Genomic DNA, 25,975 nt, shown 5'->3' on the forward strand with positions numbered 1-25,975 from the left:
GCTAACTGTTTACTAATCAAATGTGCAATTATTTTGATATGTTTATATGCTCCTTTTCACATATGATCTACAAGGAAAATAAGGAAAAAGATAACACTACTGATCATGAAGAGATCTGTGGAAATTACACAGGAACAGCAATATTCCCAAAGGTGTGTGAATTCCTCATTTCTTGTCACAGATTATGTCAGATTTGCTGGTATTTTAGATTGGTATTTTAGATTACTATTTTGCAACCATAAAAGATCTTAGTTTTGAGATGTTTGTAAGAGACAGGCAGACAGATGGACTGGTACATGTAAACTGGCTTTAGGCTTTTTGTTTATTTGTGCCAAGCTGTGCACTTTTAAAATGACCCCAAATCTTTGTTTTCTTATGAAATTCTAGCTGGGGATAAGCCCTTGTTCAGCTGGTGAAATTAGCTTGATAAACTGGCTTTTAATGACATACCCGTGTGACCAAATATCTGAGTAGAATGGAGAGAAATACAAAAAAAAAAAGGCTACCAGTTGAGTCCCCTCTTCTATCCTTCTATCCTATTCTCTGAAAAGTGTTATGCACTCTGATGAAAATATTTGTCCACAGACAGTATCAGTTCCCAGAAGCAAACTGGTATCAGTTCCCAGAAGCAAACAGTTTTCTTAGAGCAAAGCTCAAGGAAAACCATGAGCTCTGAGGAGCACATAATGCCAAAGACATATATCCTTACCTAGTTTTAAAGTCAAAACATGGAGCTATTGTGTTTATTATACTCAGTAAAATATATTATGCAACACGCTGGATCCTTCGAAAATGAGGAATATTACTCATATTTTGCCCAGTTTTACCTGGGGCATTTTCAGTCACGTGATGCGTTTAGACCAACCACATGAGCGAAAATATGTTTATGGACTACAGACAAGACTATTTTCACCATTCTTTTGTTAGTGGACTGAGTTTAAGACTAAAATTATTCCAAATCTGCGGTGAAATTAAATACATGTTTGCTATTGACAGAAGTACAAACTATTCGGAGGAGGAATAATGATCTGATTGGTCACGTTTTAGTACTGTGATATAATCAAAAACTATAGGTAAACTTTAAGGAATAGAATGCAAAGATTCACCCTTAATATTCATTTCCAACGTGTTTGTCTGTTTGCTTCTGTTTAGATAAATGCGAACAAGCAATGGTTGACAGGATGGACTTATCCAGTGAAGATGCATTGATTAATTTCGTCAACGTCTTAGACTTTGTCAAAATGTGTCTTCCCTAGAAAGCATGGGGATTCAGTTGGCATTGACCCCCAACAGGGCAGTTTAACCACTTTGATGAGAAAGAAGTGGAAAACAGTGTATTCCATTTCACTTATAATGCAAGAGTGAGCAAGTGCAAGCAGCAGAAAAGGAGAACTGCCAAAACATTAGGAGTTCCATGCAATGGACTGTATGTGCCATCTGGAAAGGACGCTTATACACTAGTTGACTTTTGTGTGAAGTTTGCCATATCTCTCCCGAAATTTTGCGGTTATCCTCCCTATTGTCTAGTCTGGTCCAGAAAATTTAAGGAACTGAGAATTTAGCCATAGTACTTCAATGCTAGATAAATGCGCTTTGTACCATGGAAGATTTGTTGACTGTTATTTTCATGATAGACGGAACAATGTTTTCCTTATGATCAGTCGCATTACGTGTAGTTTGAAACCAAGCCTGTGACGTGGCTTTTTGAAACCTGAAGCCCAGAACATTTATGTAAGGTACTTGAAGGTATTTACTCGTGATAAAAACGGAAAAACAAATTAAAACTGAGATGAAGTTGAGTATATTTATTTTCCTAAAATCAGGTGCAATGATCTTTCCGGGCCGCTTTTCCATTAACATTTGTCAAGAGTTTTGGTACAAAATACCCTTATTAAAGCTGATATATTCTTCAAAACTTGTCAAGTATGGATATGATTGCATCTTTCATATGCGGAGCTACAAAGCTAGTGCAGCAAGCAGAAAAAAGCGTATAAGATGTGGATCGCGCGAAACATGATCAATGGTTGCGAAGCGTAAAAGAAGAGCGCGAGCGAGAAGTTCAGGCAAGACGCGTGAGCGCAGAACACGTGGAGCACCTTTGACAAACCTTTGGCCTGCGTCACAGGCATCTTCAACCACGCCTTTAGCAAACCTTTGACTTGAATCGCAGACAAATTTGATTACACTTTTGACCCACCTTTGAAAGTGCGTCAAGGCATATCAAAGGATGGTTTACGGTCATTTCGCCTGAAATTCCGTTTGCCCGAAACCCTTTCGCCCAAACTGGAAGACGATTCATCTGAACAAAAAGTCGTTTCGCCTGGACTCAAAGTCAATTCGCCCAGTATATTCTATGAAGATATAAGTCATAATATGTAAGTTGATTTATAAAATATGAGTTGTGTAGTGTGATCAAAACTATTCCTGATCGATATAATGACATGCATCACGTTGTCAGAAATGAATACTGAACATGCAAATTTCTTCTAAGCATGCAAGAAATGCAATTAAACTGGCCTGGTGCAATAGCCGAGGCAAAAAAACATTACATTTACAAGAAAAAAAAAAGAAACAAAAAACCGTGCGACAGGAGGCAGAAACAGGACAAAGCCCAATTGACGTCAACCCCCTGAGACAAGTTTCAAAAAGATATAAAAATATTTCACACTATACAAAAAAATACAAAGAAAAAAAAAGAGCTGCTAAGAGCTGCTATAGTGAAATACAGTCACTTTCAATCGAAAAATAATTGAGTGTAATTGAATAATCACTAAGATCTAAGATCTAAGTAAACAAAAGCAAATGTGAGTACTTTTGAGACCCAAAAAGGTTTGAATATGGCAAGCGAAATCAAGTAAGATTATATCGCCTGAATTTTAAATTATCTTGCAGCAACTATTGGATACAAGTTAAATATAATGAAGTTAAATATAATCGAGTACCTCTTCAGCAATTGCTGTTGTGGGCCTATATAGCTCGTCCACGGCCTTTCTCTTAACGCTCGTCCTTATCTTGCAGCTAACAGCGCGCCCACATCAGCAGGATGATTGTGACAGCTCAGTCCAGGAACGAACGCGCCACCGGTTTGCTTGACTGTTGGTCTACATTGGTTCCCCTTGGGTCAGACCGTACACTGCCAGTAGGTGGTTACCTTTCCCCTTTCTTTTACATTGTATGTGTAGCCCAGGCTATTGACCAACTTCTCCCGCCATCTCTTGGTACCATCCGCTACTATTTCATACGTAAGACGAACAGGGGCCGCATCTGGCTGTGACTGTGCGGGGTCTTCAAGCGATGGCTCTTCTACTGCCTCAGGCAGCTGAATGTGTGAGTGGTCTGGGGGAGAGTGGTAAAACAGAAGTGTCAGGACAAATTGAACTTCACTAAGTTTTTGTTTGAGGATACAACAAAGAATTCAAAAAACTGCTAAGAACGAATTATGAAATGTTATCCTTTTCAAGAACGCAGGTCAATAAGTATCTGAACCACCCTAATATTCTGGTACTTGCGCAATATGAGCCAATATAAGTTAATTTATCTTAATCATCGCAAACATAAGCGATGAAAACACTCTTATACAAGAGAAATTGATACCTTGGATGTTTACGTTAATTCGAAATTCAGACATATGACTGAAAATATCTTGACTTAGATACTTCATGGAACAACAACTCACCTACACTAGAAGTTGCATTATCGGAGGCACCTGAGAATAGTGTGCTTTCAATGGGTCGAGGGCTGGCTGGAGGGCTGGCTGGCTCGGCTGACTCCTCAATGGCAGTAGGTGCTGCATACATGATACTGGATACTGGTTCAGAAAACATTGTCACTTCCATGACAGTTCGAAGTGAGGCAGCGGAATCTGTTGATCGAAACAAATATATCGTTAGAACAGCCTTGCTGAGACTAATTTAAACCTCATTTAAACCTCCCTTTTCCTAAAGATAAAATTTATATTATAGTTACCTTCATTCCTCGTACTCTCGAAGTTGGGCAACACGGCGACATTCGAAGTGGAACAGGCCTTACATTGCCAAGGGATTTCGTTACCAGTTTGAACAGCGTTTCTGTACATTTCCCTAGTTACTCCACTGTTGCACTTTCCGTGCTGCCATTTATTGCAGCCATCGCAGAGAAGAGCTTCTTGTCGAGAATATACGAAGTTTTTACACTCTAAACACAAGTATGACATTTTCGACTTTGAAATATTCCGAGATGATTGTTTGTAGTTCAAATGAACGAGTGACGATCAACTCACCGTGGATGTAAGATAAGAAATGTTCCATACCGTTTATCATGTCAATCTATGCCATTAACTGGTACCATAGTCACGTTAGAGAAATACCGGGCGAATCGACTTTGAGTCCGGGCGAATCGACTTTTTGTTTGGGCGAATCGTCTTCCAGTTCGGGCGAAAGGGTTTCGGGCGAACGGAATTTCGGGCGAAACGACCGGTTACCCAAAGGATCACCTCAAACCCTAAAAACAAAGACGTTCACAGGTGAGTAAAAACGGCCTTTCACGCCTTTGATTTTGGTGGCAAAGGTTTATTCAAAGATGATGTTTGATTCGCGTCAAAGATCGTCAAAAGCGTGCAAAGGCAGCCTTAACAAAACCTTCAACCACACATCTGACGCGCGGTAAAGGCGATTTTTGGTGCCGTGTAAGTCTCCAGACACGACTCTCTGCATGTTACCTTTTCTTGAACTTCTCTCATTCTCTCCTGAATATCTTTTGGCAGAGTGTCCATTATCGGCACTGGAAAGCGACTTATTGGCTTTTCTTGACTCAGATATCTTTTGCTCGCTGCTGTGAGGAGTGTTTGAGCCAAAACTCTTCCTCTGAATAGAAAAATCGGGGTCAAATACTTCGCTCTGCCAACGAGAAAAGAGGCCATGATCACCGATTACACAAGGTGTTTTTTTTACACAAATATTGAAATGGAATTAACGCCCGGGCGGAGTGTGGGGGTATTCAGCGGGCATGCTTTTAAATAAAAAATATGTTGTGTAAGCGTCACGGAATATTTAAGTACCGTTCACCCAGATCTTTAAAGTTAATTAGTTTATTTAGGTGTCATCAATTGTCATCAAATATCGCTTAAAGTGTGCATTCGCTCAACGTTGCACACCTGGAATCATTTTTATCTCTGTTTGCGAATTTATAATATTCAATTCTTTTTCCCCTCTTCTGTACATTAGTTACAATTACGCCATTGCGCGTAGATCGTCTGGCAAAAATTCATTACAATCGCATGGGAGCATTCCGAGTTCTGCATTGATATAAAGCGGTCAAACGTGGCCTTTTTTCGAGGCATACTGAAGTACGTTGTTCCATCACTGTGGCAGCTGACTAAGGTTTAATTAATTTAACGGCAAAGAAAAAAAGAAGAGTATTTTCTTAGTTTCACTCTTAGGTTTACTGACATGGAATCGATATAATGTTATGCCGTGTTCAAAACAACTGGTAAGAGGCTCAAGAATTTAAAAATGGAATTAAGACGCGTTTGAAAACAAAAATCTTGTTTAAGACAAATAATCTGGGGCTAGTTTATAATGCAATCAACTATAAAAATGGTTTTCAATGAGGGCACAAGAAGAATGGCTGTGAGAGGACTTTGGAATAACTGACACCGAGGCAGTTCGCATGGAAATACTAGACGCACCCGTCGCAGCCCACCCACTCTTCTCCGTCATCATCTTGGCAAATCTTGCATAAATTCGCATTCCTCCTGCAAGTAAGATTCCTTACTATGGCGATCTGACAGAACAAAGCAGCTTGAATTCGATAACATATATTCTTCGAGAAATTCTTTAAGATCACCCTCAAAAAAACCAAAGACATAGCCATTTTCCTTTCTATAATCATGCAAATGCAGACGGAGATATTCCTCGTCCACTTTGTCCGCCATATTTACATTTTACGCGGGAAAAGTACATGTATATCTTACTACGTATGTGCATGTGAAATGTTCTTTAATTTTACGGGATCACTTACACAACGTATTTGTATATAAAAGTGTGTCCGCTGAATACCCCTACACTCCGCCCGGGCCTTAATTTTTCCCACGCTTTGGTTCATTCTCGTCCCCAGTGCTACTCGTCTTAAAATGTCGTTGAACGTTTCTCCGACCACGTGACCAAAAGAAACGGAGGCTCTGGGGACGAGAATGGCTTTGGTTATAACCGCTGAATTTTCGGTTCGTTCCCAAAACGGCGTATGACATGACGTCACGCTTAGCACCCTGACTTCAGTTGCTACACAATCATCGAGCGTTTGTTATATACTTTCGTGATTTTCTCCCAAAATGGTAAGTTCGTTATCATCAGAATTATTACTCATTTGGACCCACATAGCTAAGGGTAATTTTTGCAGGGTCTACTTGCGCTGCTGCGAAAGCTGAAGTCGAATAGTAGCAAAGACCTGAAGCTTCTTTTCCTTGGTTTGGACAATGCCGGGAAAACGACGATTTTGAAACATCTAGCTTCGGAGGAGATCCAGAACATCACACCAACACAGGTATTTGATGTTGCTGTCGTTCGAAAATGCGAAGACCAGTGCTCTAACCATGAATTTGCTCTTTTTCAGGGATTTAACATTAAATCTGTTGTATCAGATGGATTCAGATTAAATGTATGGGATATCGGAGGTGAGTTATTGTGCCGAAATTCACAGATTGTTTCGACATGGCCGATCTTTATTAGTTCAAGTGAGAAATCCGTTACTCTATTACAACTATCTTCATTCTCAGTTATTTAAAGATGGGTGTTTGTTGTTTTTTCTTAGGGCAGAGATCAATCCGGCCGTATTGGAGAAATTATTTTGAGCAAGTCGAAGCGCTGGTAAGTGTTTTCAAAATTTATGATCACTTTTAGATAATATAGTTTTGTGATCTCTAAAGAATGAAAACTGCAGAAAAAAACCCATCAAGTCCAATAATTTGTTATGGAAAATGCCTCACCGCCTAGAATTACTATTTAGAGTTAGAGTTAATATTTTTCGACTAATTTATATACTCACATGTTACTTGTCATTGTAGGTATACGTTATAGATAGCACAGATCGCAAGAGATTAGAAGAAACTAGTTTGGTAAGTATTGAATGAGTTAACCTACTTATGAACTTCTTAAATAAGTTACTATATGTTAAGATGTTGTTAACACATGTCAAAGTGTACAGTGCATAAACAGTCAACTGTTAAGCGGCACAGTACAAACAACTGACCCAATGACCCTGATGCCTTGGTCATCTGGACATGGCAGTCAATGATAGTTGTTAACGGTTGTAGCGCACACTTCTGTTTGACCACCAACTATCACGCACTATCACTGACTATCATTAACTATCATTTAAATTTTGAGCTTGTTCAAATTCTTTAAAATAGTCGATGATAGTTTCTTTCGGTTTGACCTTGTGTGCAACAGTTCATGATAGCCTTTTGGTCAGCTTGTTTTCCCTGAAAGTCAGCAGGCTTGATTAAAATGGCTGCCATAAGTTTTGTACTGGTCCGCCAATGATCCCCATATTGGACCCCTCCTGACCAAAAATTAAGGAATGGCGTGGATGGTGGAATGGTGTGGATAGGGAATAGGTGATTTCCATGATGACGTCATTTGACTGCAAGTATGAGAATCCTTTACCATTTCTTTTCTTTCATGCTAACTGGGGCAATTGTCATTCAAACCCCAGTGTGGTTTAATAATTTGAATAATCAAGGAGAAACAAAATGAATTCTGGTAGTTGTAGTCAAATGACAACATCGTGCAAGTGTGCTTTCAGCGTGAATAGCGATATTTTTATTACAACAATCTTTAACAATTAAAATGGCTTACAACAGAACTAGTATCTTTTTTCTTATTTTCAACTGAATTTTATTACTCTACGATGCTATGAATTGCACCACTCAATCGTCAAAAAAAGACTTGGCTTGCAGGCCAGAAGTTTTTTTTCTTAATTCTAAAATTATGACCAGATTCTTTTTGTCAATGTAACATATGGTCCATATCCCTTCTTAGCTAAACATTGCTATTTCATTGTTATAGTCAAGTCAAATTTTATCAGTCCATTAACTTCACCCAACTGGCAACAACAGCAACAACACCAAGAACTCGATATTCTAGACTAACAAGTTTCCATCCAACATGTGACGCTTCTTGGTTCCCACATCTTCGGCTAAAGTTCCAAACAAAAATCTGAATCATAAAGCAACTACTACAAAAGACACTGTCATCTGCGTAGACCTGCAACGTTCCACCACTCAAATTTTCTACCTCATTTTGGCCAAATTTCTTAATTCTGTAATATTTTTCCTTGGTATTTTTGCTTTAATTCCTTGGCAATAGCTGGTTAAGGATTCTAGGAAGCTAAAAGTTCCCAAGGTTACGGTAATGAAGCTCAGCTTTATGGGCAAACAAGACCAACTGCATATCTCCAGTGGCTTGCACTTCATTTTGACGATCAGTTGGATAGATGGCATTCAATCCCGTTTCTCCTAAGCTTGATACTATCGTTACCAGGATTTCACACATGCTAACAAAGAAAGCATTCCAATCACCCAACTCACCATCCATAGTCATTCTTCACAGAGAAGGGTCCCATGCTCCAAGATTGATAAATTTAACGAAATTAGTCTTGTCTGGGGTGGCTGGATTACTTCAGAGATAATTTATCAGGTCAGAGCACACTTTTGATGGGGTAAATGTAATTTAGACAAAGTTTGAGTCAAGCCAATGCTGGCTAGCAGTCTCTCATGGTGATCATGCTCAGTGGGGTCTCATATGGGGTTTTGCAGGGCTTACATGTTTTGCTTGCCACCTGTGTGAGAATGTACAGTTTGCCTTTGAGTGCCATTTATGCCTGTTGAGTTCTTTTGCTTCCTCACCTCCCTCCCTTTCGCTGGTGACGGTAAGTATATGGGGTGGTATTAGCATCTCCACTAACTCTGTCAGTGTGACAGTGCCCGGTGGTTGCTGTTCTCAGGGTTGCCGTGGATACCTGCAGGCTCTGCTTGAGGCTCATATCTTGGCTCCACCATTCCTAAGGCACCTTTCCCAAGCTCATCAATTGGCGATGAGTTTAATGGCACTTTGTGATACTCTTCCAAGGCGAATTAGCTAGTCATTCATCACATGGAATAGAGAGTTACCACCTTTGGTGTTTGGCAGCTGGCAAATATATGCAGGTCCCACAAATGATTTTGTGGGACCTCCAATTTGGGAAAAGAGAGCTAGAGCAGCGGGAGCAGGATCTTGTTCATTCGGCATGATGCACAACACAGCAGCATAACAAAGTGAATGATTGAATACTTAGAGTTGAACATTCTTTCACAATGAATAGCCTGAATGTACGTGACATAGCAATTGGTTTTAGATTTATTTGGTACAATCTGGCAGTGGCTACAACTTGAGACTTTTTACTTTTTTTTCCTTCAGGAATTAGACGAGCTGCTATGTGAGGAAAAATTGTGTGGTGTACCTGTACTTGTTTTTGCAAATAAACAGGATCTTTTACAGGCTCTGCCACCTGATCAGGTAATTAGTGGAGAGTGCGCTATTGGGATGGTTTGAGGGCAGACATCTGCTAAATAACTAACGCAATAAAACAATAAGGCAATAAAGTACTAAGGTAATAAGGTGTAACCTTTGATGTTTATTTAATTAATTAATATAAATTAATTCTTTAATCTTGAGGGAAGGAAGTGGTTGGGGAAGGGTAGGTGCCTATGTGCACTATGTAAAGACATGTAATACCTACCTTACTTTACAGAAAACATTACAAAGCTGTATATTTGTTTTAGAAAACCTCTTGCTTTTCTTATGGTGATATTCTCTTACGAACAAAACCAATTTGCTCTTAATTAGCTAGTGTTCATGCTGACTACATATTAGGTGAAAGATAGATTTCATTCGAGATCACATGACACACAAATGTTGAGTGCTTTTCCTTATGGTAGAACTCAACATGTAATACACATGCGTTGTAGCATCTCTAGCGTGATACACTCTGTTTTCATCCCCAGAGCCACCTAGGTTTTTTACTTGTTACATGATATGACGGGGGACAGCAGTTATTTTTCGGGTTACATCACTTCTCACTTTTTAGTGCAAAGAACGCTACTGTGATGGTGTATCTTTCAGAATTATCCCCAGCTCGGTTCAACAATTATCATCTGCTGTTATCAAACTACACTAGTGTATTTGCCAGGGTTCAAATTAAAATAAAAAATAAATAAATAAATTAGCTTTGTTTAACGAGGGTAACACACAACAGTCTCACGACTGACAAACCCAAGGCCCTCGAATTCCCGATCAAATTGGAATGTTTTGCTTCTCCTTTAGCAGCTTGTTCGTTTCTCTTTTAACTGTCTCTATGAAAGAGACCAAAAAGTTCATACCCAGCTGAAACTTTCCTGATTTAGTGGCATTAAAACTGTCAAATTATAAAGTTGTGACAAAAGGAACTAGGAAAGTGTTCAAATACTGCTGCAGACTTTGTGGCATGTGATGAAAGTGCAAATTAATTTAATCAGTCTTTCAGGGGTCTCATTCACTAAATGTAGGATATAATCTTGGTGAACTGAGTAGGACTGACCTTCAATACTACTTTTTGAATTGCTAACACTTCTCAGTTGTAGTAATCGATATCATTGAGTATTAATTTTAAGAGCTTTTATTGTTTTCACAAAGGTGGCAACTGAACAAGAATGTGGTATTCTGTGATTTGATAATTAGATAACTTCTTGTTTATCGGTAAAAACTACCGTGCCAGAGCTATGTATTGCACTCTGCACTATCTGAGACTTTTTTCACTGTCCTGTTCAAGATCAAGGTCTAGATTATGCATGTGCTTCCACTGGTGGCTATGTTTTTTTTTCCCATGGCCAATACAATGTCATTATAAATGCTTTACAACTGTGTCACAAAGTCAGTGAGGTTGGGAGGGGATAGGTTAATAGGTTACTTTGAATTGAATGCATGAAATTTCAGCCTGAAAATGAGCATTAGAGAACACAAAGAAAAGAAATGAATGCAGGTAACCATTCATTTCCCTTTGTTTGTGTTCTCCAGGGAAAGCAGCCACATAATGGGTGCTTTCCATTTAAGACTTGATATCTGGGTTGGAAATCAAGTTGGTCATTCTGGTTTGATCAGACTGTTAAAAGAGGAAAAAAGAACCATTTGAAAGAGTTCTGCTTTGATCACTTGAACTACACTGTACATGTATGTAACCTTGGTCACAAAATCATTCTATACGTATTTTGCCCCCCCTCCCACCCCCACTCCACGCCTGTGCAATGTTGACGAAACACTTTCATCTAGCACAAGTTTGCTATTTACCATTTCCTAACATTGAAAGGGTGAATGTGGGTGCTGGCTCTTGCAGTAATTAGGTATTAGGTGTTAAAGTAATGATTTCATGTTATTGCCCATTTTCCAACACAATTTGTCCATTGTTGTAGTAGTTGGTTCTAACCAACAAACTAGTTTGTTTCTCAAGTTCTTCTCTGGTCTGTGGATTTTTCCAGATGTGTTGAATTGGAGAGAGGAATATGATGTGCTTGGTTTTATCAGAAAAATGTTTACCTTTTTTACACCTGTTGGTCTGACTACTGATTGGTCAGTCTTTTTTTTTTTCTTTTTTTGAAAAGCCATGTTATTATTTTGAATATATATTAATTAATTTTTTTAAACAATTTTTTTAAAATAATACTAGTGAGCAGCACTTCAGCAACAGATCTTGTCAACTTGCTTTATTTTCTCCGACCGGTTTCGTCTGATCATACAGACTTCATCAGGGAGTTTGAACAAGATACATAAAGGAACTTATTTTATACCTATTCTTTTAACGTTAAATCCGTGAGCCCCAAAATTATACATTGCACATTCGCAGGATTTTAGTCATATCCTGCACGCAATTTTGTAGGTGTTTTTTGCTGTTCACACCCTAGTCGGAACGTGATTTGTACTCTAAAGAATAGGTATAAAATAAGTTCCTTTATGTATCTTGTTCAAACTCCCTGATGAAGTCTGTATGATCAGACGAAACCGGTCGGAGAAAATAAAGCAAGTTGACAAGATCTGTTGCTGAAGTGCTGCTCACTAGTATTATTTTAAAAAAATTGAATATATATTAATTAATTTTTAAAATATTTTAAACTAAATACAGATTTCAGAAAGTTTAATGTTAGAGAGGATAAAAGACAGAAGCTGGCACATTCAGGCTTGCTCAGGAAAAACTGGAGAAGGTTTAGAGGTAAGAATGTTTTCGTTAAAAGCCTGAATTTTCTGCAGAGCAAAGGATTTTCTTGCATGCTGCTGGATTGTACATGCATCTGGTGGGTAATGGAGACAAAGCTTTACCTAAAGTCCCAAACTCTAAAGGGCCAATTGAAAGGCTCGGTGGACAAAGGGCGTTAAGAATTTTGGTCAAAAGTGGCCTTTGTTGAAAATACTCTAAATTTTGTATGTGGTTTTGTTTAGGTGTGTTAAACAATGTGCTCTATATTTCACTTCATTTTCAAGATAATAGTGTTATATCTATTGGTTGGTTATTTGATACTCAAGGCATGTGACAAGTTGACACCTACTTGTCACTGTCCGAGGGGCAGAATTCAAAATTCAATGGTTATCTTGGAGGCTCTTAACTCACTGCCAGCCCATCTTCTGCTTTGCCATTCTCATGTGATTGTGTCTCTTGTGGCTTTGCTGCTCATGCCCCCAGCCCAAACACAAGAGCCTGCTCATGGACTAAAGACACTTGAGACAAAGTATAACCCTGGAATAACACCTTTAATGTCAAGTTAGATAGATTCCTGGGTTGGGTTAAACATTGTTTAGCTGTTTATTTTCTCTGATTCTCAACAGAGAGAGTCAAATTATTTCTTGATTTCTATTTTAAGCAGTCCTTACATCTCTGAGCCATTGTAAAGTGGTTCAAACCATTTACTACGATACATGTTGTTCTTGACATATTATTTTTCTAGTCCATCAAAATGTTTTTAAGTTCTTTTATGAACTCTAATTGTGATCTGTGTGCTTAACTATAATAAGGATGCCTGAAAAGGTTATTTTTGCTGGATCTTACATGTAATTTGTCTTAATTCTTTTTATTGCAGATGGGGATGCAATGGGTAATAAAAAATATTTCAAAGAAATGATCACCATAGCATAGCTTAAACTAGCAATTATTTGTCTGCAGTCCATTTTACAACACTTGTAAGTATTTAGTTTTCATTTCAGTGCATCTAGAAAACAGAACTCTTCAATATTACAGTAGCACATGCATGATCAATTCACTCATTCAATAGCACAGTAGTGCTAGAAGCTCTCATAAGAGTGTACAAGGCAAAATTAATGTTAAAAACTAAGGAAGGTCTAAGCAGCTGAGGGTGAATTACTCATGATGCAGAAAGTAGCACACTCCTTTCATGCAATATGATGTAATTTCTGTGAGTTAAACATATGTGAGGTAGCAAAAGAACTGCGGATGGGAAATAATTTTTCATTATTATTGTTTATATGTTTATTATTATTATTATTATTACTATTATAATTGTATCTATAGCAAGATTCTTGATCGTGATTGTTTCTCTCCTATTTGTCACACAATCATGTGGGTGTCCAATTACAGGTATCCGATTACAACTTTTGTAACTGGATACCTGTAATTGGATACCTACGCTATTCGCACATCAATTATGTGTGCTTTGATGGCTTCCTTCTTAATGTTCCCTACAGTTTTTACAACTGGTGAAAAACACTACTGACTTTTTCACTCAAAAGAAGCTCTCAAAATACGTTTTTAATCTCCAAATTTGTTATTGGACAGGTTTGATTTATAATTAGTAATTGGACCTTGTATCATACAATTCAGGGAGAAATTGTGCCAGTAATTTCAAATTGACCTCACACTGCATGTTTGTCCAATTTTGAAATTACTTGCCCAATTACTCCCTGAATTGTATGATACGAGGTCCAATTACTATTACTTACTATCACATAAATCTACATTTTATAACTGTAGCCATCTCTTGGGAGAAAGGGAGATAAGCTATCAGTAGGTGATATGCTTCTGGTACCAGATAACTGGAAAAAAATTAATGCAGTGTTAACTCTTATTAAAGCTATGACCTTAACAGTAGAAAAGAAGATCCACAATAATTTCATCATTATTCATATCTTTGTGGAATAGTGAGTACAACAATTTGAACTATGTGACAATATATATAGTCTTCCTTAATTTGACAGTATGTGTGTTGTGAAGGTACAATTCTTCATATTTTTGTAGATATTTCTTTTTGTGACATGCTCTCTCCCTGAATTTTTTGCAATATGCAAAAGATAATTCTAACAGTTGGTCTATAAAAATAGAGAGAACACTGTCTAACCTTTTGACATGAAATTTACAGATTGATTTTGCTCACCTAAGGTCACGAAGACTAGTGTATAATTTTAATGGTAGGAATAATCATTTGAAATTATTTTAAGTGTTGTATTGAATTTTCATTTCTGCTGTCTTTGTGTTTGTTAGTACGTATTGGTCCCTTCATTAGCATGTTAAGTAAATATTTAATGAAAGGTCATCATAGTTGGGAGATTGTGTGGACTGTGACTCAATTAATTTACATCCTCATACTTGGAGGCCTCACTCTCTTTCGTTAGCTTGCAAGAATCGTGATTCTTGGTGGCTGACCAAAAGGACTGTGATAGTGATGTAGTAACTATGGCAAATTTGAGAGGGAACACATTGAATACTGAACAATGCAAGTCCTCTTGACAACTGCCCAATTGACAGATGAGTGTGGCTGCCTGGCAACTACCCATGGCCTTTCAAACATGACTAAGGAATTAAATTTTGCACGCTTAAGTTGTGCTTATATGAAATAGTCTAGTTTCAAGTTAACCTAACCTTAACCCTGCCTCCGGGGGGTGGAAGGGGGAGGTGGGGTTAGGGTTCCTAACTGAATAAAAAGAGTAAAGACTTTTCTAGACATTGTTAATGTCAATCTAAAGTAAATAATTCACAAAATACCAGCAAGAAAGTGATAAGCATAATCTTTCAGTTCTTATGACAGAACTATACCCAAGTGGAACTCACTTCCTGCTGAAGTGGTAGACCAACAGAGTGTTGAGGCATGTAAATGTAGAAGCTGAATCAATACACAGCTGTCAATAGTTCATGCTTTCTTTGGTATTTGGGAATATGTTACTTCAGAGCGAGACTAACCCTTTGCATATGTATCCTTAGTCTTTTTATTCAGTGGTCTTGGTTAACTTGGAGCTGGGCTATTTTAATCTTGTTCTAAGATCTCTCTCTGTCTTTGCCCTTGAGGGGGAGATCTGGGTTTAAGACTAATTTAATTTATATAATAAATGTTTCAGGTAAATTTCAAAATGTGAGATGTAAACAGTGATATCGCCAAAGATCACCCCATGATTAAAATGTAATCTAGTATAAATTTTTGCATGAAAACACCATTTTTCTTTGATTTTCAGTTCTGTCCTCATGTAAGCAATGAAAAGGTTCATCAATAAATTTTTGAAAGTCCTCTCATGTTGCTTTTAAATATGGATATTTGTTGTACAAGTAATGTTCTATTGCTGCAGCCATTGTAGCCTTTTCTTTGCTTTATATGTGGACGAACAAGAACAGCAAAACATATAAACTAATTCTGCATATGACAACTTGGCAAGTGAAGCTGGGAACTTGCTGGGAATCTGGGAATGTACAATCTAGGTAAATCAGATTTAGATGTATTCTCATCCCCAGTGTCTGTTTCTTTTCTTGTAACAAGATTTTATAATGAATAGCACTGGGGATGGGAATGGTTTAAGATGTAGTTATTTGTATTGTATGTTACTTTTTGTGACCAAGTTATAAGTTAATTAAGGTAATGTTATTATTTTTAAACTTGGCTATTAACAATAATATTAATGTTTACTTAGTTGTTGCTTATTAAAACCTAACCATTTTGAACAAGTTTGTTATCATCATAATTGTATAGCTGTGCCTCAATTAATTGCCCCTGTCAGTAATCACTCCTCTCCACTTAGGTGAAAATAATATTAAAACAAGGTAAAAAAAAAGTGAAGTCAGCATATGAACCAAGTAACCCATCAGGCTGGAGCTTATCCTGGTTTGTGTAGCATTAAGCAACTAGGAGTATTTCTACTACTCCCTGGATGGGATGCTAGTCCATCGCAGGCTTACCCCCAGCACTAAGTTCATTTGTACCCATTATACAGCTGGGTGGAGAGAGGCACTAAGAGTAGTGTCTTGCCCAGGAACACAACTCAATACCCCCATCCAGGACTTGAACCCGGACAGTTCAATCCGGATCAATACAAGCGCACTAACCATGGGCCACTGCCTCCCTTATTTCTCCCCTTTTACCTTGGATTTAAGGAAATGAGCTTTGATTTAATTTTCCTCTAACGAAGTTACAAAGCACCAGTTTAAATATAGTTTTTCCAACAGTGATCTTCACGACTGAAAAGTCGAGCCTCCCATTAACAGCTTTGGGATCAGAAAGTATTCAGTTAGAAAAAGTACTAGCCTCAATTTCCAGCCTTTCGTGAGGCTATGTGGCTTGTCCCACACTGACGGGAGTAAGGTGGCAACCAGACTCCCTGGACAGCTGAAAATGATTAGCCTAGAGAGGTGTTTATAAAGTGTTTGTGGTCACTGAGTAAATTATTGTGAACTCAGATCTCCAGTGGCACTTTTCAGCATTAAACAGAGTGATATCTGGGTACATAAGTCGCTGAGACCATGAGAAAGTGTCCCGTTACAAACAATATCTACCTGAGGAAAGGTTTAAAGTGTTTGTGGTCACTGAGTAATCTCAAACCCAGTCTTAACTTGCAGTGGTATTGATTTAGGTTTTCTCGAAATCAGATAAACGTCCACAAACTCTGATGAAGGAAAATTGAGGTTGTATCAGACATCAGTGACATTAAAAAAGATTTGGACTCTGCTGGGCAGGCAATTTCGAAATTCATATCCCCAGTGGGCCAGTAAATTTCAGGTTTTGCCTGCCCTCACTTGAATATTACTTGCCAATATGGTGGTTGGGGATGAATGCAAACAAAGTATGCTTGGATTTTAAATAAATCCATGCTTTTGACTCCTTGTTTCACTCATCTTGTAGTCATCAGATTTGAAATACTGTAAACTGCCACTTACAAGCCCTGGGCTTATACATCTTTGTAACTGGGCTTTTAGATGGGCTCATAAACGGAGGGGCTTATAAATGGAGGGGCCTATAACCGGAATAAAAAAAAAAAAAAAATTCGCAGCGAGCTACAGCTGCAGCACGTGGATTGAAATAGGTTTTTCATTTACTGGTAATTAAGCTTTAAAACACCATAGTAAAAAAATTCAAAACAAGGAAAGCTATAGGGGGCTTACATCCAGTTTTGGTGGGGGGGGGGGGGGGGGGGCGCTTATAACCAAAATTTGGTTATAAGCGCCCCCGTAACTTTTGGTTTACAGGTGGATTGGCCTATAACCAGGGAGGCTCGTAAACAGAGGGGCTAATAAGAGGCAGATTACGGTAGCTTCTGACTGGAAATTATCATTTCCTCAAGCCTTTGGAGACTTCTGCCCAGATGTAGTTCTACAGAAATTCAGCTAGTGTATTTGATAAGTTGTTCCTTGGTTACGAATTATTTGTATCCAAGCAACAACCAGTCATCAGTATGCAATAATTATTTCTCAGTTAAATGATTAAAGTCAGCTTAAAAGACAAAAGCTCGCACAACCAGTTTTTAAACTAAATTGACTTTTATCGCTTTATAATATTGTACATGTAACTGCATAATACATTTTTAAATATTTACAAGGAAGCTCAAAAATTAACAACTGAAAGCTTTACATTTTCCTGAACATTTTTACAAAGCATCTGTGCATAGTCTTAATTTCTTGCAGTTAGCTAGACTGCAACTTCACTAGTTTGATCACGATATATTGTAATCAGCTTAATTTGAGTATATGCCAACAGATTTTTCACTGTTGCAACATTTTCTATGAGTACAGATTTCGAATGAGAGCCTGAACAAAGTCTGTGGTACTTGTACTGCCACCCATGTCCATCGTTAAGAACTAAAGATCACACAAAAAAATAACTTTCTAGTTAGTAATAGGTCGCATTTATCACTGATCCTATGAGACAGAGACTCCTTCCTCTTTCTGCTCGGTGAGAATGAGCACAAAGAGAGGGGTTTATCTGTTATGCAGGGTAACTAATCAGCAATTTTAATCACAAGTTCAGAACTATAAATTGCCATCAAAATTCTCTTTCACAAGAAATATACTAGTTAATAAATATAAACCCTCAGTTGAAAATTTTTGTAGAAAATTATTCAAGCACAAGTTCAATCAAGAAAAATGCTGGAGTTTTGCTTTTCCATGTACTAAAAATGGAAAAATTGATATTCAGGGTGCTTACATACTGTCAGTTAAACTGCAGCAAAAAGTTTTGTGATGTTTGCTGTTTCATTCGATGCCAATGAAATGACAAATTATAAAGTAAGGTGGAAAGTAGTTGTAGTCAGCAGAGAGACAGACCTTTCCCTCAGATATTGTTTTCTCCAGAGCTTCTTTGATCATGTTAGCATAAAATCCAAGACTGAAAGAGAAGACATATTGTTAATAACAGAAAGTGAACTTCTACAAACAGAACCTTTCATTTTCATTTTCACAAGTTAAGAGTCTTTTTCAGACAAAATTTATTTTTACAAAACAACCATAAAACTAATTTTTACAATACTAAACTGTTAAAAGGGTAAAAAAAAAGTAAGAAAAACCCCTTGAAGCGTTTCCAACATTATGTCTTCGTATTAAGGACAAACAAGTATGTTTTATTAATAATACCTTTAAAAGATAATTTCCAACAAAAATAAAAATTGAAATTTAAAACATTACTTCATATGTTCCAACATGTCAACACCAGCTAGAATCATTGCAGTGGGGTTAGCAACATTTCTCCCAGCCATCTGAGCGTATGTATGGCGAGCTCCCTGTCATGAAGAAATGATAATACAGCATCATCTAATATATTTATAATAAGTAATTAGACTATAAACTCGGGATTTCGATGAGGTGATAGTTGACCAGGGGACAGACCAAGTCAACTATCATGCATAGAAATCCAGGGCAAATAATCTGATTGTTTTACATCTAATAGTTGTTCAAAACTTTATATAAATCCTCTTCACAAATACCTCGAAAATGTAAAGTGGCCATCATTTTGTTAACAAGCACACACTGCTACACTACTCACTATCTATCACAGAATAGATAGTGAGTAGCATAGCCAATCAGAGAACAGCATTTGTGATTGAACACTAGTAGATTTAAACTAATATTGGTTAGAATAGTTACAGTGTGACTGTCTTGCAATGACAACCACCATGACCTTTGGTTTGCTCACAAGTGGTCAGTGTGAATAATTATATTCTGACTATAATCACTAGCGATTCTGAACCTCAAGGAAAGAAGCTTGATGTTTTACCCAGATTTACAAAACTTACTGTATATTTGTTACCCACACATTAAAATTCAGGAATCAAATATCCTGAAGCCATTTAATATAAATCAAGGATTAAAAGTTATTCAAAGGTTTTTAGGCCTAAAAGGGATAACAAACAATAAATTTGAGACTTCGTGTAACAATGAAACTGAGTGATTAGATATATTTTCAGCAAATCCAAGACTTCTTTTAATTAGCTTTGGAAAAGAAATCAAGACTCAGAGACAATGTTGGTAAACATTTGACATGACAAACCCTGAGATATTTGACTATAACTTTTGCAAGATGCATAATTTGAAAGACATTTTTCCACCTGTTCTTACACTTCAAGACTAGAGTGTGTTATTTTGTGCAAATTTTTAGTTTGTGGATTTTGCCTTCAGATAAGTGTCAGCATAAGATTAAGATCAGTAAGAGACAAACATTTACAATATTTTATGGAAATCACTATCTGTAGCTTCAAATAAAACTGTGCCTATCCTGGAATTAACTGTAAAAAGGTGTTTTGAACAACCAGGCCCAGATGTTTATTAAACAACATTCATCTGACAGTTAAGACAACAAATACTAACTGGCTCAAATATGGCAAAGTTGCTTCCGAGACTTTTTCCAGGCACAACACCAGCTCCACCAACTAAGGCTGCTCCAACATTGTCCACAATACTGCCATACAAGTTTGGTAGCACCATCACATCAAACTGGTGTGGTTTGGCAACAAGCTATCAATCATGGAGAGGCAACAACAAGTTAGGTTACTGCTTATGGATAGTACACTAGGCAAGGCAAAGCCTGCATTCAAGCTTAGTGACCCCTCTGCCATGTTTAAGGTAGTCAAACACAAGAAAAAAACACTTGGAAACTCTCAAACTACCCAAACTTTCAATTAGGTTATACTTGACATGCTTTCTGGCCTTTTTTGTACAATTGGTGAGTCAATTCTTACTCTTTATGAATAAGCAGTCCTATGGCCTCTGTCATTTCAGGGGAAAAGTAGGACAAACAATTACTATAAACTAACCACATCACAGCAAAGGTAGCTACGTTCACTTGAATGATACCCAAAGGTAAGACTTTGCTGACAAACTAAACAGCTCATTGGTATTACATGCAAAGGACATTGAATCTTTGTAACATGTAAGCCTTGTGACATGGCCACTTAATACCTGCATACAGGTGTTGTCCACTATCATTCCTTCAAACTTGATCTTTGGGTAGAGTTCAGAAACTTGTTCACAGGTTTTTAAAAACAGCCCATCACCTTGCTTCCTGTTGATGGAAAATATAATGATGGAATTAAATAATGTATTAATTAGATGAAAAATATACCAAACCTGTACAATATCCATATTATTTATGGGATGGTAAGCATCAAAGTGCACACAATCCATTTTGTTTTTATTTCTTTGTTGACCTATATTTTTTGTGAAGTATTTATACATGTAACAACCTACATGATGTTTGCCTTGTGAACAGCAGTGACTTTCTGTCTTTTGTGCTTGGTTGCATAATCAAATGCAAACTTGGCAATTCTCTCTGATTTCTTCTTGGTAATAACCTTAATCATTTCTACAACTCCTGGTACACTCTGTGGAAAAAGAACAACACACCCAATAAAACACTCATAGGTGAATATACTTCTGCCGAGTCAGTGTTTAATTTTGTTCAACCATATTATGCTTTGATGCCTGGCTGTAAGAAGAATATCGAGAGCCATACCTCATGCTCCAGACTGGTATATTCACCTTCTGTTTGTTCTCTGATGATTATCATATCTACATTGCTATGCCTAACAAACACAAAAAAAGGAACAAAATTTATAAAAGACCACAGGAAATAAATTATAACATAATCAAGACAATTGTTACCAGGAATATGTTTCTTACTGGATTTGGGGAAAGGAGTTACCTCTCAGACAAATGAGTCTTTTCAGAGTTTTTACTAGTTTTGATAGTTAAGGGTCCTTGGGACCCATTCCAAAGAGTTGGGGGTTCTTTTGGTTGTTCTTTTTTCCTGTGTCCCAAGGACTCACTTTGCCAAAAACCTGTGCATCCTTTTCATTTTTTGTGCTATAAGATGTACACCTGCGCCTTAATGGGAACTCTGATCTTTTGCTCTTATAAAAATTCTTTTCAACTGCCTGTTCATGCAATTTATTAAGTACGTAATATGTAATATTTTTAAATACAGTTATCAACGAAGTCAAATGCAAGAAGTTATAATTATAATAGATATATGTCAAAAGTGAACATTCTGTTTTGTATTTATTTAAAATCTATCTGGCTTGCAGAAATACATTTACCAGTGTCCAAGAAGAAATACAGTGTAAATGAGAATGGCTCACATTTTTTGACATTTTCAAAGCCAACAAGCAAAAAGATGCCCTCCTGAAACTATTGGTGTGCCTGGTCTAATTGCAGAGAATTTTTTATCAATAGTTCACAAGACAAACTTTCCTCTTTCCCAAACATATGAGGTAGTCTTCAGGTAATTACTTACATATACTACAGTCATGTTATTTATAATTTTTTTCTAGTTCCTAGGTCACAGACTGTTATCTATAAGTTGAAGGGTTTACCTGGTACTAAAACCTGGGAGGCTTTTGCAGTGAACAACATTTGCGAACAAGTCAAGTTCAGTTCTGTGAATGAAATGATCAAAGGATTCAGGCAAATCAATTAAAAAAGTATATAAGGCTATCCAAAAGACAGTCATCTCTTGGTTGTCAATCAGTATCATTTAGAAGCACATGAATGTCCCAGACATTATTTTCAGTTTGTAAAGAAAGATTTCAAGAAGCACAATCAACAAAATAAGTGCACAAGCGCAAGTTCAGTATGGAAGGTGGGATGACCTAGACTTATAGTAATCGGGGAGATTCAAGTTATGGCTGGAGTCATTGCAGTGTGTTTTTGTGCAAGATTCTTCGGGCTATGGTTTTTGTTGTCTCTCTCCACCCAGTTGTATAAATTTTACACCTGGGTGGAGGGAGGCACTGTGAAATTAAAGAATGTTGCACAAAAACACACCGCAATGATCCCAGCCATAACTTGAATCCTGATTACAATTATTGCCGGAGGGTATACTCTGTGATGGACTAGCATCCTCATCGATGACTGTGGATGAAATGCTTCTACATGTACATGTTGTCACTAGAGGTTACAGCTCCAGGGTCTCTAGGTCACTTTGACTCAATAAAGACACTACATTTTTACTATCAATTCAGCACTTACTTCATTTTTTGATTGAGAGACAAGTGATCTTGACTGGTGATGCTTGATGGTGTAGTCAATGCCCCTGGAGGAAATATGAAGTCATAGATTATCAACTCACATTAAATAACATTGTCAATATTTACGATCTTGATAGCCAAAACTATTAAGATGTGCTACAAGTGATGTGATAACAGATTCAAGTAACTTGTATTCTTCTTTCCTTTTTTTTGGTATGAATAAAATATGTTGTTGTTGTTGGCATGTTATTAAATGCCGAAAGATGTACATAGTCTACAACACAAAATGAAAACTTATGATTTGTGATTCTTTAAAAAATAACACTTTTTAAGAATCATGAGTCACCACCTTTCATTACTAAATAATAATATAATTATCATGTGCTATTTTAACACATGGGAAAAGACCTCTTCAAGATTCAGAAAATGCGATGATTAATATGTCTTACCTTTCAACCCTACACCAGTTTTCTTCATTGATTGTACTACATCATCCAGGGTATATCTGCTGCCATAGCTCATATCACTAAAATTAACAAATACCATCAATAGTAATCAATACTATAAAGACAAGTATTGGTTCTCTAGCATATTGGAAAGCAGAATCAATATTGAATCAATATTTAATCACTATCTTACCTAATTGGAATTTCATCCCAGTCAACAGGTGCTCCAGCAGCACTAAACAGAAAGAAGCAGAAGTAGTGATAACATGGAGATGTAGTTTTTGTTTACCTCTAAGCGTGAAAAAACTCAGATATTGATAATAAATCTACACATAGATCTACAGTTCTGCCCAATGGCTTTAATTTGAATGATCATACAGCATTTAGCATTCTATAAACTATTTTGCACACCACTAAAAAAATAAAATGGTATCACCAAGTATTGCTCCAAACCTCTAAAAATGCTGCCAGAATGTGAATTTGAAGCATCTAGTTGATTCAATCTTTGTCATCTACTTTATACTAAACATCCTAGCAGCCAATTTAAGATACCTACAGCTTGCTATGCAATATCTCAGTAATTCTTACTGCTATCTACATGTAAAAACTATGATTTTTAAAGAGAGTGCTACTAGGTTACATGTATTTACATTTGAATGTAAATTTGATAAGCCCAAAGGAGGGTGTGGACAAAACGTGGGGTAGGCCATGGCCTACCCTGTGGCCTACTGGTGGTCAGATTTTTAAAAACATAAACAAAACATCAGTAAGAGTCGAACAAGGAAGGTGGGATAAAATTATATCCCTCAAATGGGGGTATACTAAAAAATCATTAACAAGATTCTCAACATCAGAGGGAATGAAACAATGCAAACCTTACAGCACTCAACCTTGACGCATCCTATTTCTCATTGTCCTCGACGTCTAGCTTCCCCAGCCAAGCAATCAACCATAACGGCATGTTAAGAGGGAGTGGAAGGGCCTGGGGGGACTCCCAATTATAAAAAAGATGGGGGTGCTGGTTGGAAATTTTTGAAAGAACCCTAAGAGGTACCAAGATCCTGTTTTGCGGGCATGGTTTGAATTTTTTCCCTCCCCTAAGGGAGACATTATCTCCTGTCATATTTCGCAAAAGCTCCCGCTGTGGACCTTTTTTGAGGCTAAACACCCTAAGAGGAACCAAAACTGTGTTTTTAACCCCTAAAGATAGAGTTAGTTAGTGACTTTTTAGTATACCCCTATTAGAGGGATACAAGAAATCACCAGGCATATAATTTTATGCCACCTTACTCATTCAACTCTGTTATGCTGTTAAAAATCTGACCACCGGTAGGCCATAGGGTGGGCCACAGGGTACCTGGTCTAGGCCATGGCCTACCCCACGTTTTGTCCACATCCCAAAGGATGTACCTAGAATTAAAATGGTTGATTTCATGAGATTAACAGTTAAGGATTAAATTTACTGGTATACAATTTGTGTGTTACATGTACCTGAAGACTCTTTTCACACTGTGGACAAGCTCGGGTCCAACTCCATCTCCTGGAATAAGTGTTACCAAGTATTTCCCTTTAGACTGTGCTAGTGCCTCACTCTTTGAGGCAATGCCAAATGATCTGGACTTTCCAAAGGTAGCTGGCAAAAGCTGATTCATGAAAAAAAAAAAAAAAGGAAAATTAATATTTGCAGCCAAGATTGATAGGGCGTCTGGTAAGGTAAAGCCTACATTGGGACAAGTGGTTCATACAGCTGGACCTGATTAACCAGTAATAGATTCACTGGTACCCATTTACTGGTACCGTATACATCTGGATGGAGACAGACACTGTGAAAGTAAAGTGTCTTGCCCAACAACACAATGCAGTGACCCCAGCCTGGACTGAAACCCAGAGTCAGGCCGCTCGATCCACAGTTCAGCACATTAGCCATTGGGGTACTATACCTTGACTAATGTCTCTTGAATGAGTATAAAACAAGTTAGCCCTGAACATTATGGTGTAACACTGCAAGCAACAAAATTACAAAAGAATCCACCTCAGATTACACTCAAATCATGATCGACTTCAATACTGCAGTGCACAGTGCTGAAAATCATAAAAAATTATCTCACAGCCTGCCAATTTGCCTGATGCCTGGCCCTTAATGATACCCCTGACTGTACATAACTAATAAATATAATAACAATAATAATAACTTTATTAATGTGTCAGAAGGATAACCCTCAACTACTAGACGACACCTGCCTACAAATTAATAACCAAACCTAAAAATAATTTAAAAATTAGTATATTTACAAGTTGTATACAATGCTTGATCAAAAGAGATTGCAGCTTCCTAACAAGTTTTTGCATAACTTTTGTCATCTAAGGGAAGCTAGGGTTTTGCAGAAATTTTTACAATGAATTTCCAAACAAACCCAATAATTAATCTCATACCATATTTGCACCGGTTCTAAAATGAAGAACTCCATTGTAAAATCGGTTGCTTTCTCCAATATGTACAATGGAGTTGCTCTCACAGTCAACAAAATTTTGTTTGTTGCTGTTGTCCATTTCAGTCATTCCAATGGTTCCATACGTGATGAAATGAAGCTTTCTGGGTATGAATGTGATTTTCATCTATACTAAATAAACCTAAGAAAACTAAAATAGTTATCAGAGCTGTAAATTACCTGAAAACTTTGCTTCAACAACGAAAACCGGCCGAGGGATGGTGAAACCTTAATGGCCGCCATTTTGTAAGTTCAGTGCCGTAGAATTCCAGTGTTTTTA

The 25,975-nt window shown here is 37.3% G+C and overlaps 3 protein-coding genes across 5 annotated transcripts in view; 1 reads left to right on the top strand and 2 right to left on the bottom strand.

Moving 5' to 3' along the window:
- LOC110049730 (uncharacterized) overlaps nt 1–4,967 on the bottom strand; it is a 20,804-nt gene extending 15,837 nt beyond the window's left edge. The window contains exons 1-4 of one of the 3 annotated variants that reach the window (XR_016207960.1): nt 4,697–4,827; nt 4,259–4,479; nt 3,677–3,862; nt 2,943–3,336 (exon numbers count right to left, since the gene is read on the bottom strand). Coding sequence is in view for 1 of the 3 variants with exons in the window: in XM_089291941.1 (XP_089148067.1) it covers nt 4,697–4,897 (201 nt within the window). In the remaining 2 variants the exon portion in view is untranslated. Of the gene's footprint in view, nt 1–2,942; nt 3,337–3,676; nt 3,863–3,966; nt 4,480–4,696 lie in introns of all 3 variants that reach the window. The other 2 variants (XR_016207958.1, XM_089291941.1) reach the window with 2 other exon arrangements.
- Nucleotides 4,968–6,195: 1,228 nt separating this feature from the next.
- LOC110050324 (ADP-ribosylation factor-like protein 3) lies at nt 6,196–15,978 on the top strand. The gene is made up of 8 exons (XM_020756246.2): nt 6,196–6,310; nt 6,376–6,519; nt 6,589–6,649; nt 6,787–6,842; nt 7,040–7,090; nt 9,432–9,530; nt 12,166–12,252; nt 13,115–15,978. The coding sequence occupies exons 1-8, from the start codon at nt 6,308–6,310 to the stop codon at nt 13,154–13,156; spliced, it is 543 nt and encodes a 180-aa protein (XP_020611905.1). The 5' UTR covers nt 6,196–6,307; the 3' UTR covers nt 13,157–15,978.
- Nucleotides 15,979–17,765: 1,787 nt separating this feature from the next.
- LOC110050230 (isocitrate dehydrogenase [NAD] subunit beta, mitochondrial-like) lies at nt 17,766–25,972 on the bottom strand. The gene is made up of 13 exons (XM_020756131.2): nt 25,876–25,972; nt 24,698–24,849; nt 23,400–23,441; nt 23,210–23,286; nt 22,762–22,825; nt 22,107–22,169; nt 21,248–21,317; nt 20,983–21,116; nt 20,695–20,797; nt 20,104–20,250; nt 18,925–19,019; nt 18,568–18,628; nt 17,766–18,102 (listed from the first exon to the last, which is right to left on the bottom strand). The coding sequence occupies exons 1-13, from the start codon at nt 25,936–25,938 to the stop codon at nt 18,025–18,027; spliced, it is 1,149 nt and encodes a 382-aa protein (XP_020611790.1). The 5' UTR covers nt 25,939–25,972; the 3' UTR covers nt 17,766–18,024.
- Nucleotides 25,973–25,975: the final 3 nt, after the last annotated feature.

The sequence above is a fragment of the Orbicella faveolata genome, unplaced genomic scaffold (genome assembly GCF_042242905.1).
Source record: "Orbicella faveolata isolate gen_17 unplaced genomic scaffold, um_ofav_v1 contig_1, whole genome shotgun sequence".
Classification (NCBI taxonomy): Eukaryota; Metazoa; Cnidaria; class Anthozoa; order Scleractinia; family Merulinidae; genus Orbicella; species Orbicella faveolata.